At 51.7% G+C, this 13728-nt stretch overlaps 1 protein-coding gene across 2 annotated transcripts in view; it reads left to right on the top strand.

Annotated features, from left to right (window-relative positions):
* Window positions 1-11496, top strand: part of FAH (fumarylacetoacetate hydrolase) — a 36512-nt gene extending 25016 nt beyond the window's left edge. For both annotated transcript variants that reach the window (XM_057723600.1, XM_057723599.1), the window contains 4 exons: window positions 376-422; window positions 2293-2394; window positions 3142-3259; window positions 11271-11496. In XM_057723600.1, the coding sequence (XP_057579583.1) occupies window positions 376-422; window positions 2293-2394; window positions 3142-3259; window positions 11271-11350 (347 nt within the window). In that variant the 3' untranslated portion in view covers window positions 11351-11496. The remainder of the gene's footprint in view (window positions 1-375; window positions 423-2292; window positions 2395-3141; window positions 3260-11270) is intronic.
* The last annotated feature ends 2232 nt before the right edge of the window (window positions 11497-13728 follow it).

Genomic DNA, 13728 nt, shown 5'->3' with positions numbered 1-13728 from the left:
CAACTTGTACACTACCTCCAGTTGATTATTGGCTTTCGGGGGCATCATGGTAAGGGGAATTCTGAGGCTACATCTGATCTCAGAGGACACCAGTACCATGATCGATTTGTGCTGTCTGCCACGGGTGTGGGAGGAGAAAGTGGGGTGTGGTGTACATCTCTTTGCCACCCCTGGACTAGATCCTCTCTGTGGAAGGCTCTCAGCTCTGAGATCCTATGAGCTTATTGGTTCATGGACTCTTTAGGTGGAATCACATTAGACAATGGGAAGCTTAGGTCACAAAACAATTCCCCTTACAAGGTGGGTCGTCTGCCCCTTCCACCCTTGATAAATGGAATTAAGTCTCCTTGTCAATGTTACTTGTCTTTCCAACAGGAGAAGGAATGAACCAAGCAGCTACCATATGCAGGTCCAATTTTAAGGTAAGCTTCGAAGCTGGGCAAACTGCTTTTTGGAGGTGAGGGAGACCTTTCTTCCTGGCAGGACCAGGGGAATAGCATCCATTCTGGGCTATGATGGTGGGTCAGCTTGTGGGCCTAGAGCTTCCATGGCCCTGTTTCTTTCCAAAGAGGCCAGGAGGTCACAGAGACCCCTCTAGATGGATTCTGCAGGGACATGGCCAGTGCTTTTCCTGGGGAATACTAGATATTCCTCTAAGGGGCTAGTCCCTGACTTCTCCTGTCCTGCCAGGGGGTAGGTTGATCAGAGTGACTTATCTTTTTAAAGTGAACTTTTCATTGAAGCCTGACACCTAAATACGAAAATGCACACGTTATAAGTATACAGCTCAGGGATTTCCACAAAAGCAACATCCCAGTGCAACCAACACCCAGATCAAGAGATGGGAAATTTGCAGGACCTCAGCTGTTTCCTGGAGCTCCCCCTTCCAGTCACATCTTCACTTTCTCCATCAAACGTAACCGCTCTCCTGACCTCTGTTACCCTACATTCATTTTGTCTGCTTTTTGCATTTTATAAAAACAGAATCATATGGTATATACCCCTTTCTATCTGGCTTCTATTTCAACATTATGTTTCTGAGAGTCAGCCATGTTGCAGTTTGCAGTGTTAGTTCTTGATTCTTGCTGTTGTGTCATGTTCACAGTATAAATGTTCCACAGTTGATTTTTTCCATTCTACTCTTGATGAACATTTGGGTTGTTTCCATTTTTTTTGGTAGAGTTACTGTGAACATTCTAGTCCGTGTCTTTTGGTGCATGTGTGTGCATGTGTCTCTTGGGTGGATATCCAGGAAGAGAATTGCTGGGTCATAGAGAATATATATCCATTCTCAGCTGAGGAGTACTTCCAAACACTTTTCCAAAGGGCTTGTTCCAAGTTATACTCACACGAGCAGCATATAAGCATTTCAGCCTCTCCACATGCTGGTTGACACATGATACCACCAGCCTTTTCACTTCAGCCGTTCTGGGGGGTTGTGATTTTGGTTTGCATCTCCCTAAAGACTGATGCAGCTGGGCACCTTGTCATATGCTTGTTGACCATTTGGACATCCTCTGATTCAATGCATTCCTATTTCCTCTAGTCTCCCTTCTAATTTAACTTTATTCTGGGTGCCTTAGGCTACTAAGAAGGAATAAGGGGGCCTCCTTGAGGGGTCTCTTTGGCAAAAATCCATTTCTAAGGTTTCCTCTGCCTAGATGTGTAGCTCCAGGAGTGGCAGATCTGAGAAGCTGTGCACTTGGAGAGGTGTAGGCGTGCCGCCTCTGAGCTGCCTGGGGGGCATGTGGTCCTCGGCCCCCTCCCACCAGGCCTGACCTCCCTTAGCGCTCCTTCATTCCCTCAGTCTGCTCTGAGGTCCTTTTTGAGTTGATCAGCTCTGTTGCCCACTGTCTGTTCCAGGGCCCAGGGTGGGAGAATGGAAAGGAGGGGTCTTTGCTTATGAGAAACTTCTGCTATGATGAGGACCTAGACCTTGTCAACTTAGGGCTCAGGGGTAATCACAGGACAGAGTGGAATTATGGACAGATGAGCACGTTGCAGATTGAGGGTCTGAGCAGTAAGGTCAGCTACTTGCAGGGTGCTTCTTGGAGAAGGTGGGTTAGGGGAGGGCTGCAAGGAGCAGAGGATCTGGGGCTGTAGCTGGTGAAGGGTTGGGGAGAGAGATGGAGAAGGTCACAGGATAACTGCAGGAGGACAGCGTATCCTTGCTCCATGGCGGGGAGAGAGCCCAGGGAAGGCCTCCCTGAGCAGGGCAGGCTAGGGGGCTGCTCCGGGGGCTGGGAGAAGCCTGCCCCTGCCCACCCCTACTTCTGCGTCCCTCACCCACAGTACATGTACTGGACAATGCTGCAGCAGCTGACTCACCACTCTGTCAACGGCTGCAACCTGCGGCCAGGGGACCTCTTGGCTTCTGGAACCGTCAGCGGGCCAGTGAGTATTTGATTGCCTTGGGGGCTGCCTGCCTGGAGCTGCCCCTATTCCCTGTACAGACTAGAGGGCCTTTGGCTTTCTTCTTGGAGATGTGATTCCAGCCCGAGGCAGGTGGATCTTACAACTCTATCCTACTCAGAGTTGTATCCATCTCTGGGTGCAAAAGGGGCTTCTTTTTCAAATTCAGAATAGAGTGGTGTAGGGATGAGAGGCTGCATCTGTCTACTTGGGGAGAGTGAGAGTGACACGGGGGCACAGTCAGGAAGCCACTACAGTGTCTGGTTGTCACTACCTCACAATGCACCCACCCAGGATGAGGTGGCCCCACTGCTTCTCCTCACCTCCCCCCACCATGAGCCCTTGGTGATGAGTTTGGGGTCACTTCCAGTAAGGTTGAGACTGCAGCCTCTTTCTAATGGAAAGTCTCTTCCCAGTGGGTTAGCCACAGCCTTCAGAGCGGGCAGGGGCCTGGCAGGAGGGGCCTGGGCACGCTGGTCTGGCATCCACCCCTCCCCCCCCCGCCCCTCCGCCTCAAGTCCTGAATGAAGTGAGCAGGGTAGGTAGGTGCCTGGCCTCGAGGACATTTCCACAGTGGTCCCACCAAAGCAGGGTCTCTGGGCCACAGGATCCCTCACCCCTTCCCAGCAGCCCCCACCTCGCTAACCACCGTTCGCACGAGATCTGACACCCTCACCATGTGGTAAATGTAAATACGTATGACACCTTCTTCCCGTTCCTGTTGTGAAGGAGCCAGAGAGCTTTGGCTGCATGCTGGAGCTGTCGTGGAAGGGAACAAAGGCCATAGAGCTGGGGAACGGGCAGACCAGGACGTTTCTGCTGGACGGGGACGAAGTCATCCTCACAGGTGAGGGCGCCAGGGCCCGAGGGCGTCCTCTCCTCCTCGCCCACGGGTGCTGTCCTCACTGCCTGACCTGGAAGCCATCTGTCCCAACTTGTCCCCACCCTGGCTTTCCCAGATCTGTGTCTGCTTGTTCTGGCCTTCGCCCCAGCCCTGGCTGCTGGGGACTTTATCTTTAAAAAAAATTTTTTTTTACCTTTTGGCCTCGCTGCAGGGCATGTGGGATCTTAGTTCCCCAACCAGGGATCAAACCTGTACCCCCTGCAATGGAAGAGCAGGGTCTTAACCACTGGACCGCCAGGGAAGTCCCTGCCAAGGATTTTATTTATTTATTTTTTAATTATTTTATTTATTTGTTTGGCTGCATCTGGTCTTAGTTGCAGCATGCGGGACCTTTTGGTTGCACCATGTGGGATCTTTAGTTTCAGCATGTGAACTCTTAGTTGTGGCATGCATTCGAAATCTAGTTTGAAGTCCAGGGATTGAACCCAGCCCCCCTGCGTTGGAAACGCAAGGTCCTAACCAGTGGACCGCCAGGGAAGTCCCCCTGCCAGGGACTTTAAATCAGAGTCTCCCTGGACCGAAAAGACAGCAGAAGTCTTGCCTTGTCTCCCTCCATCCTGAGTGAAATTCCGAAATAATGGCAGGTTCTCATTGTTCTGGACTTTGCGGTGCACAGACCCTGTGCCCCATGACCTGACTGAATTAGTGACGAGATTTCCCAGCAGCCCATTCCAAGGAGGTCAGGGCACCTCTTACACCTTGGGGACCGTTCTGCCCCCCACATATTATTGCTGGAGAAAAAGGTACCACCGTGGTCAACAGCACAATCTTCAGAGTCAGACAGACTCAGGTTGGGCTCCCAGATCCCCGCCGGCCCTGTGACCACCCTCAGGTTACTGAAACTTTTCTGAGACTCAGTTTCCTCATCTTTAAAATGGAGTTAACAGTACAGTACTTCACCTCACAGCATGATCATCAGGACGGGATGAGCCAGTTTATTCCTTCAGGGGACGTTTCTGGAGCAGCTGCCGGGGGTCCCACACTGGGGTCCCCATGGTGAACTGGGCAAGTGCCGGATCTGCCCCCTGGGGTCAGGTTCCGCTGTCACTGCTGCACTTGCATTTTACAGGCAGGAAAATGAAGCTGGGGGTAAATAACTTGCCCAGGATCTTGCAACCAGTAAGTCATAAAATCAGATTTCCCATCCAGGCAGCTTATCTTCAGAACTCCTCTGATAATATCAAAAGAGTCTAATAAGATGCGTGGTACCTCGTGAGCACTTAAAATTGGTGACAGACGTCACCATTGTGCTTATCGCCAATGCTGTTTTTTCCAGAATCCACTTTTGAGAAGGCCCAGCATCCTGACCCCTTCTGAATAGGAGTCCCTCCTTAATAGGAGTGTGAATCAGCCGTGTGTATCTGCCCTGAAGCCGGGTTGAGGGAGCGCTCGTCCCCTGCACCCACTCTCCACATCCTGCTTTCTGCCTGACGACCACACGTTTCCCTTCGTGTGTCCTATTGTCACCCCTGCTTCCTGCCCCTGTCTTGGTACTGCTGACTCTGCTCTGTGGGCTGGGGCCTTGGACCCATTTCTTCCGCACATCCTGCCGCGCATCCCTGTGAAGTGTCCTGCCGTCTCTGTGCAGCTGGCCTGCTCCAAGCACCATCCTTCTGTGGCTGCATTGCTCGCCCGGCTTTGGTCCAGCCCCCTGCAATCCGTCCTGCTCATGGTGCCTGGAGAAATCATCCTCCAGGTCTGCTTTCCCTCTGTTACTCTTCTCTTCCTCATCTTCTCGTGGCACCCCATCGCCTGTTTCATTAAATTCACACCCTTCCCTCATCTGATTTCTGCTCTCCCCACTGAGCCTCATTCTGATCATAGCCCTGCTGTCCCTGCTGCCTGCAAACCTTTGAGCTGAAACCCGCCTCAGCCCAAATGATGCCTTCTCTGGTTGCTCAGGGAGCATCAATCTGTCCTGTCCACGAGCCACTCGCTGAATCCTGGTTAATTGTCTGCGTGTCTGTTTCCATGCTTGGCTAAGAGCTTGTATTAGTTTCCCAGGGCCGCTGAAACAAATTACCACAAACTTGCTGGCGTAAATAAAAATGTATTCTCTCATTCTCTCGTGGTTCTAGAGGGCAGAAGTCTGAAGTCCAAGTGTTGTCAGGGCCACACTTGTTCCAGAGGTTCAAGGGGAGGACCCACTCCTGGCTTCTTCCAGCTGCTGGTGCTGCCGGCATTCCTTGGCCTGAGGCCACATCACTGCAGTGTCCGCCTCTGTCTTCACATTGACTCCTCTGCTTCTGTCTGTCAAGTCTCCCTCTGCTTCCTCTCTTGTGACACACTAGTAATGGCTTTTAGGGTCCACCCAGATAATCTCCTCCTCTTAAGATCCCTAACTTAACCACATCTGCAAAAAATTACCATATAAGATAACATTCACAGGTTTCAGGGTTTAGTATTTGATATCTTTGGGGATATCCATTACTAATCTATTCCCATGTCCCTCTTTTCTTGCCAGTGCATGTTCTTGGCATTTGAGTCAGAGAAGCTAGGAGACAGGAGCCAGTAATGGATATCCATTATTCCATTACTCAGCCGACTACAGAGTTCTTAGAGGACAAGTTCCAGACCTTACATCTCTCTGCAGTCTGACTGTGTGCCAGCCACATAGTGGGTATTCAGTGTGCTTGTTGGTTGGTTGAGTAAATGAAGTGGATTTAGTAGAGAAGAGGCAGGCAGAGCTCAAGACAGCAGCAAATCATGCCCAGAATTAACCAGCAAGTACCCATTTTGCCCCTACGGTTTCTACAGCCCTATCATACTTTTTCCAACACCAGTTTAACTAATGGTTACTGAGTATCTGTGGGGGCCAAGCATGTTATAGCCATGTCCACTTTCATGATTTCATTTCACACTCACAGAAGCCCTTGGGTAAGGTCATTGCCCCCATTTTACAGAGTAGAAAACTTCGCTCAATAGGAGGTAGGTTATTGGCGGAAAGTCACATGCTGATGAGGCAGGATGCCGTTCAGGTCTTCTGATTCCTTTGCTGGCTTCCATCAGGAGGTCCTACAGTGCTTGCCAGAACTACTGCAGCCCCTTGGTCATGCTTCTATGGATCGAGTGAAAGCGTTTTCTCAAGTTTTGGCTTGAGGAAAGGGAGGAGGGAGACGGGATGGGAGAGGAGGAAATGACGGCTTCAGCTGTCTCTTGTCACTATCCTGTAAGGCCCCAGCTAAACTGCTGTGGACCCGGCAGCTGCCCCGGGCCTGGAAGAAAGGAGATGGGATTCACGCGTGTTCTTGGCCTTTGAGTCAGAGAAGCTGGGAGACAGGAGCCAAAATGCTGTGAGGGTCACTTGTTTGTTTGTATACAATGCCTTGCTCCAGAAGGGTTTATGGAGGCCCGGCAGAGAGATTCAGAGAAAGGCAGTTCCTTGGATCTGAAGAAGCACGTGTTGGCAAGAAAAGAGGGACAGGGGAATAGATTGGTGGGATTCCCTGGGAATTTGGCAATAGAAGAGATAAAAGTTATATGTTAATAAAACAAAAAAGGAGATTTCATACCGAAGGGGATGCCTGACAAGCTCTAGGGAGTGAATGTGGCTGAGACTTGAGCTCTGTGCCCGCACGTGGAGAGGTGGACGGGGGCATCGGCGTGTCGGCTGTGTTGCCTTTGCTGAGGTCACCACAGTGGGCGGAGTGCGTTGCCCTCACCTGCCACGACCCCTCTGGGCCCTCGGCCTGGGTGAGCCACCCTCTTGCTGGAAGCCACGCTGGGTTTCTGTGGCTCTTCTCCAGCCCTGCTTCTGCTTCTCTGCCTGTGCCCACTCAGGTGCCACCTCGTCAGCTCCCTGCCCTCTCATCATGGATCACGATTCCCCAAACCCATTTGTGCCCACTGGAAATGTGATAGAACATTCAGGAGTGCTAACGTCAGCCGGCATGGGCAGCACTTTCTGTAGACCAGACACTGTGCCGAGTGCGTTACAGGTGGTACATTTCATCTTCCTTGCAAGGAAGGTTCTCTATCATCCTTCTTTTTTAGATAGGAGATTGAGGCCCAGGAAGATTTGTACTTACCCAGGATCACACAGATGGTAGAGCGGAGAAGCCAGGATTTGAACCCAGGTGGTTGGGCTCCAGGGCCCAGGCTCTTAAACCAGTGTGTCATGTTGCCTGTGGTGCCATGTGGTTCTCGTTTCTGGGAGACCAAAAGCCCCAGCCCAACCGATGGTATCCACTCCTGTGCTCCAGACTTGGCCAGCCTTCTGGGCAGGGAGGCCTCCTCCGTCTGCAGAACAGAGCACGCACTGCCAAGCCCTTGCATTTGGGCTGTTCTCGCCGCCTGGGAAGCCCTCTGGCCCCTCCCACCGTTCTTAATCCTCTGGGTCTCCTAACTCCCAGCACAGTTTCCCTCTTTTTTCATGTTTCTTTCTTGTTTCTAGTGTTGCTACAGACTTTTCCCTTGTATCTATATTGCTATGACCACTTCCGTAGAAATATAAGAGAAGGAAAGAGTTAATGTATAGAATCATATCCCACAAAAAAAAACCCATAATGAAGACAGTAGTAACACAGCAGCAGTTTATTGTGCAGTTACTGGGTGCTAGGTACCAGACATGCCATTTTACCTGCATTATCACACGAATTCCCATGGTACTATTATTCTGATTTATACATGAACCATTGGTGGACCAGAATCACACAGCTGGCAGGTGGCAGCCCTGGAATGCAACCAACTCCCTTGGGATGCAAAGCCCACCACCTTCACTTCCCCACAATTGCAGGCCTTCCCATTTGTTCTCCCAGATCATTTGTTTTAATTTCATTTAGCGACATACTGCAGTTGGGACTCCCTTGAAGCTCTGGTGGCAGGTCTGGTTCTGCCAGTATCTCAGCTGGGTCTGGCTCCTGTCTCTGGGCCTCGGGGTCTCCTCCCTCTGGGGCAGGGGAGGGGTGCACCCTGGTGCATGGCATTCTGGGAAGCTGGAAAACTGGGCTGTAGCTATGGCTTCTCATTCCCATTGGTGGGATGGAGTGAGGAGTAGGCAGAGAGTCAGTTTTCAGGAAGGGGCCCATGAGATCAGCTACCATTCCAGGGGAGATGAGCACACTTTCCCTTCTGTTTCCGTGGTAGATGGAGACCGACCCCGGGAGGCAGGGGAGGTGCCTTTGCCCACTGCCTGGGGCTCAGTGACACGCTCTGGCTTGGGTGCAGGCTTTCCCCATGCTCTGGCCTCTCGAGGCCCTTTGTCCCTGCTCAAAGGCACCTGCCCCCAGCTTGTCCTCCCTGCACTGGAGAGCAGCAGCCTGGGGGCCTGGAAAGCCTCTGAAAGATCGTCCTCAACTGGATGCAGAGCCTTACTTTCATCCTCTGGGCCAGTAGTCTCAACCAGAGTGGCTTTGCCCCTCGGGAGAGACTTGGCAACATCTGGAGACGGTTTTGGCCGTCTCTGAGTGGTGGCCACGGATGCTGCTAAACATCCTGAGTGCACAGGACAGCCTCTCACGAGAAAGTCATCCGGCTCAAAATGTCACTAGTCACTGAGGTTGAAGAACCCCATCCAGACCATCTGCCCGCCAGCTGTAGAATGGGGAGGAAGTGGCCAGTTTTCCTATTGGGATGCGATCGTGCATCTGTACTCAGGAAACAGGCAGTGCTGTTTGCTGGGGGTGGGGGCAGTGTTGTAATCCCGGGCAGGAAGGAGCAGTGTGACTGAGAGAGGACCCGGCATTGGGGGTGGGGAGGAGGAAGACACCCTCGCAGTGTTTGCAGCTCTCCAGGAAGAAGGCTCTTTAAAAATGCTGCAGCTTGGAGTGCGTTGCTTTGATAGATGATTGATGAATTTCTGCCAGTTTTTGCTTTGGTAGGCTTTTTTCCCCCCAGGGACACACATATTTCTGAGCATTGAGATTCAAAAGTGACTGATGGAAAAATAATGAAACTGAGCAACAGAATAGGCAAGGATGTTGCCCTGGACCAAAGGTGACCCTGAGTGTTAAGGGTCAGTGTCGGGGTGGCAAGGATGTGCCCCAGTGATGCTAGGGAGGACTAGGGGCTGGTTTCAGGTTGTTGCTGAGGTGTCTAAGCTGCCACCTCCCCAGAGAAGGCCAGCAGTCAGAGCGTCCCACACGGGGAGGGCCAGTCGTGATGGAGTGGGGGCGGGGGGAGGTGGGAGGAGACAGGCTGGGTAGGCCGTGCTGAGTTGCAGGTGGCCGTGAGGACTGCCCCCAGCTCACTGGGAGGGCTCACTGAGACATCCCTGACCCCTAAGCTGCCTTTGGTCTCAGTGTTCAGTTGGCTGGGCATCCTCTCAGCAGTGAGCCTCAATTTGTTTCTCTCAGCTGTGGGAGTCTTGTAACTCACGGCTCTCCCTTCTTCACACTGGGTAGCAGAAGGCCGAGCTTCCGATTTGGGGGTTGTCTCCAGCAGGTGAGGGGATCTGGTGGTGTTTCTGTGTAACTCAAGGTCACGGGCATCCCCTGTGGTGGTCTCATGTCTGTTGTGGGCCAGGTCGCCGTCACCCTCAGGGCTGCCCTGGCCCAGGGCACTTGAGGAGCATCTCAACCTGAGGAGCCTGGGAGCCCTGGTGTAGGTCTAGTACTCATAAATCTGTGTTTGCATCTGTCTTCTCTCCAGGGCCACTGGGGAGGGCGCTCCTTAAAACATAGCTGTAAAACACAACTTTCAGTGTCTTGATGAAGACTCCTCCGAGTCACCTCAGTGCCCTCAGGATAAGGTTCAAACTCCTTAACGTGGCTTCTGAGAGCCCTCTGTAATCTGGTCCCATTGAACCCCAGACAACAGCTTCACTGAACAAATGCACCTCGTACATCTCTCTCCTGAGTCTCTGTGCCTTTGCACATGCTGTTCCCTCTGCCGGGCACACCCTTTTCATTGTGTCTCCCCTGGTGAACTCCTATCCACCTGTCAAGTCCCAGCTCCAATGTTCCCTCTCTTCTGCTCCCGTCTCCTCCATGCTGCTCTCCCAGCACCTCATAGGCTTTTCTGCTCTAACGCATACCTAGACGGGCTGCTCCCACTCAATGGACCCTTCTCAGGTTCAGGGACAAGGGCCTCCACCTCCCTCCCTTTCTGTTGAAGTGGAATTGAATGAAACATCTGTTAAACATCTGCTCTGGGGGAGATGTCATGCTAGAGCTTCACCTCGGTGTTTCATTGAATCCTCACAACCCTGAGAGGTAAGGATTACTATTCGCATTTGCAGACAAGGGGGCTGAGCTCAGAGGTCAAACAAGTTGCCCCCGAGCCACCAGCTTATAATTGTCATAATAGCTGACACTGAGCATTTATCCTGGACCAGGCACTCTTCTCAGAGTTCTCTGTGTATTAATTCATATCAGCTTTGCAACAGCCCTGCACAGTGGGTTCTATCATTAGCTCCATTTCACAGATGAGGAAACTGAGTTCCAAAGACTTCTCTGGTGGTCCAGTGGTTAAGACTCTGCACTCCCAATGCAGGGGGCCTGGGTTCGATCCCTGGTCAGGGGACTAGATCCCACATGCTGCAACTAAAGGAGCCCACATGCTGCAGTGAAGATCCCATGTGCTGCAACTAAGACCTGGCGCAGCCAAATAAATAAATATTAGAAAAGAAACGAAACTGAGTTCCGGGGGACCCAAGGTCGTGGAGCCAGGAGGTCTGGCCTCAGGCTAATTAGCAGAGCTAGGATTTGAACTCAGGCTCACGCAGGGAGAGTTGACCTATACTTCTTCCTTTACCTCTCGGGAAAGCCAGCGTGCCACCCTTGCACTGCTTGTCCCTGACTGTAGGCCGGGCCTGGAGTTCCGTCTTGGTGCTCCTGCGGCTCTGCCCAGCCTCTGGGGAGGGTTTGTTTTTCTGTTGAAAACACCTGTTTGTCATTCTGAGGGCGCCTTCCTGCCTTGGGCCCAGCTGTGTGCTGACTGGCACTGTGGCTGCTTGGGCATTGGTTCCCCTGAGCCCAGCGGCTTCGTGGCTGACCCCTGTCCTCCTCTGTTGCAGGACACTGCCAGGGCGACGGGTACCGCATTGGCTTCGGCCAGTGTGCAGGAAAAGTGCTGCCTGCCCTCTCACCCGTGTGAGGTTCTCTCTGCTCTCCTGGAAACACGAGGCTTGAGCCCAGCCCCCTCCACCTCCCTGGGGGAACCAGGGGCCCCCACTGTGTCTGCAGGCCTGGTTCTTCATTCAGTAATAAAGCCATCATGCTCTGTCTCCTTGCTTTGAGCCCGCACGGCTGTGAGTGCGCAGTGCCTGCTTGTGTTCTTGGTTGACCCAGTGGGTCAAGGTGTGTACCACTTCCTTGAGAGACATTCATTAATTTGCTTTCTAGTTCTCATTAGTGAGGCCAAGGGTCTTATGTTTTCCATCAGACATCCTAGGCCTCCCAGTATTCTCTGGAATATAGAAAAAGAATGGCACTTGTATTAGTTCAGAGTCTTCCAGAGAAACAGAACCAAGAGGATGTATATATAGAGAGACATTTATTTTAAGGAATTGGCTCATGTGATTGTGGAGGCTTGGCAAGTCCAAAATCTGCAGGGTGGGCCGCAGCCTCGAGACCCAGGGAAGAGCTTCAGTTTGAGTCTGAAGGTGGTCTGCTGCAGAATCCCCTCCTCTTCCAGGGAGATCAGGCTTTTTTCTCTTAAGGGCTTCAACTGAGTAGATGAGGCCCACCCATATTATAGAGGATAATCTGCTTTACTCCAAGTCCACCGACGTAAATGTTAATCTCATCTGAAAAATACCTTCACAGCCACATTTAGACTAATGTTTGACCAAATATCTGGGTACCACCGCTCAGCCAGGTTGACACATCAGTTTACCCATCACAGTACCTCTCACGGTCAGCATTTCTTGGGGCTGACTGATGGATGTACATGGGGTGCAGACTTGGTTCAAGGGCCCTGTAGCTGTGTCAGGACATGATGAACTTTGGACCAAGCCTGCAAGTCATGGGTTCACACACCTGAACTGTGAGAGGGCAGGAAAAGGGCCAGGGGCTCGCTTTTCTCCCCTTGCAAGCCCACCAGAGCCAGAAGAGTGAGCCCTTCCCCGTCTCCTCTGCCCTACCCACTGCAGACAGGCAGCCTGGTTCCTGGTGACCACAGGGGAAGAGGATGCCCGGTGACTCATCTTGGGCCTAATGGACCCCACACTAGGGTCTGGGAGGATGACTGAGCCTGCGGAGCCTGCCCATCAGATCACGCTACTTGTTCCTTCATTCATTCACCAAATCTTTACTGAGTGCCTTCTCTGTGTCAGGCACTGTTCTAGGCACAGGAGGTGTAGCAGTCACAGAATAGCTGTGCCTTGTGATGCCCTGGTGCCCTTGTGGTGATTACTTCCTAGTGAAGGGAGGCAGACAGGAAACAAACAGATGAGGAAAAGATATATACTGTGACAGATGGGGATGGGCTCTACGGACCAGTGGGGACATGGACGCCATTATAAACAGGGTGGTCAGAGAAGGCCTAGTGACTTAGGTTCTGAGTGCTTTTTTGCTGGACAGCTGAAGAAAGTGAGGGATGAACATCTGGGGCAGAGTGCTCCAGGCAGAGGGTCCAGCCAATGCAAAGACCTGAGGGTGGAGCATGTCTGTCAATTCTAACAAACATTTAGGAGGCTGGTATTTCTTTCTCACCTAAAAGCATTTTGCAGCCAGGAAGTCTGGAGCTTGTATGGCAACTCCACAGTGTCATTAGGGACCCAAGGTCCTCATCCTCAGCACATGGTTTTTAATCTTAAGGTCACCTCGTGATACAAAAAGCTGCTGGAGCTCCAGCTAATACATCCAAGTTCCAGGCCTACAAAAAGAGAAAATAAAGAGGTGGGGGTTGGGGGGATGAAGGGCCGAAGGGCCCTCCTCCTAGCTGAGTTACGTACCCTTTGAGCAGCGTTCCTGGGAGTCCCATACCACACTTTTCTTGTGTTTTATTGCCAAGAACATAGTCACAAGACCACACCTTATTGCAAGGAAGGCTGGGAATATCGTCTTTTAACTGAACACATTGCTTCCTCAGTTTAAAATCAGAGCTTGGTTGCTGAAGAAGAAGGAGAGGATGAATCCTGGGTTGGGCGGTGGGGAGCAGCTAGTAGTCTCCACCACACAAGGCAGAGCCCAAGCGTTGTGCTCTGAGGCTGAGTTGCTCTTGTACAGCTGATTTTATTCCATGAAACTGTACCCTGGGGCCATAGTCTCCAATGTTTTACTGATTTCAGTGGAAATCCTGTACAGTAAATCCTGTACAGTAAATCCTGTACATACGAACGAGTTCTGTTCCGAGACCACGTTGGTAAGTCCAACAAAGTTAACCTAGGTACCCAACTAACACAATCGGCTGTATACCACTGCTTTTACGCTTGCTTCCAGACATCCTGGGCTTGAAATAAAGATCCTGTACTACTGTACTCTGTACATTACTATATAATAAAGTACACAAAAGCACGTGAACTAACTTAC

The sequence above is a fragment of the Hippopotamus amphibius genome, chromosome 2 (genome assembly GCF_030028045.1).
Source record: "Hippopotamus amphibius kiboko isolate mHipAmp2 chromosome 2, mHipAmp2.hap2, whole genome shotgun sequence".
Taxonomy (NCBI): Eukaryota; Metazoa; Chordata; class Mammalia; order Artiodactyla; family Hippopotamidae; genus Hippopotamus; species Hippopotamus amphibius.
Note: the sequence above shows the minus strand (reverse complement) of the source record. Positions and strands in the feature narration are given on the sequence as shown.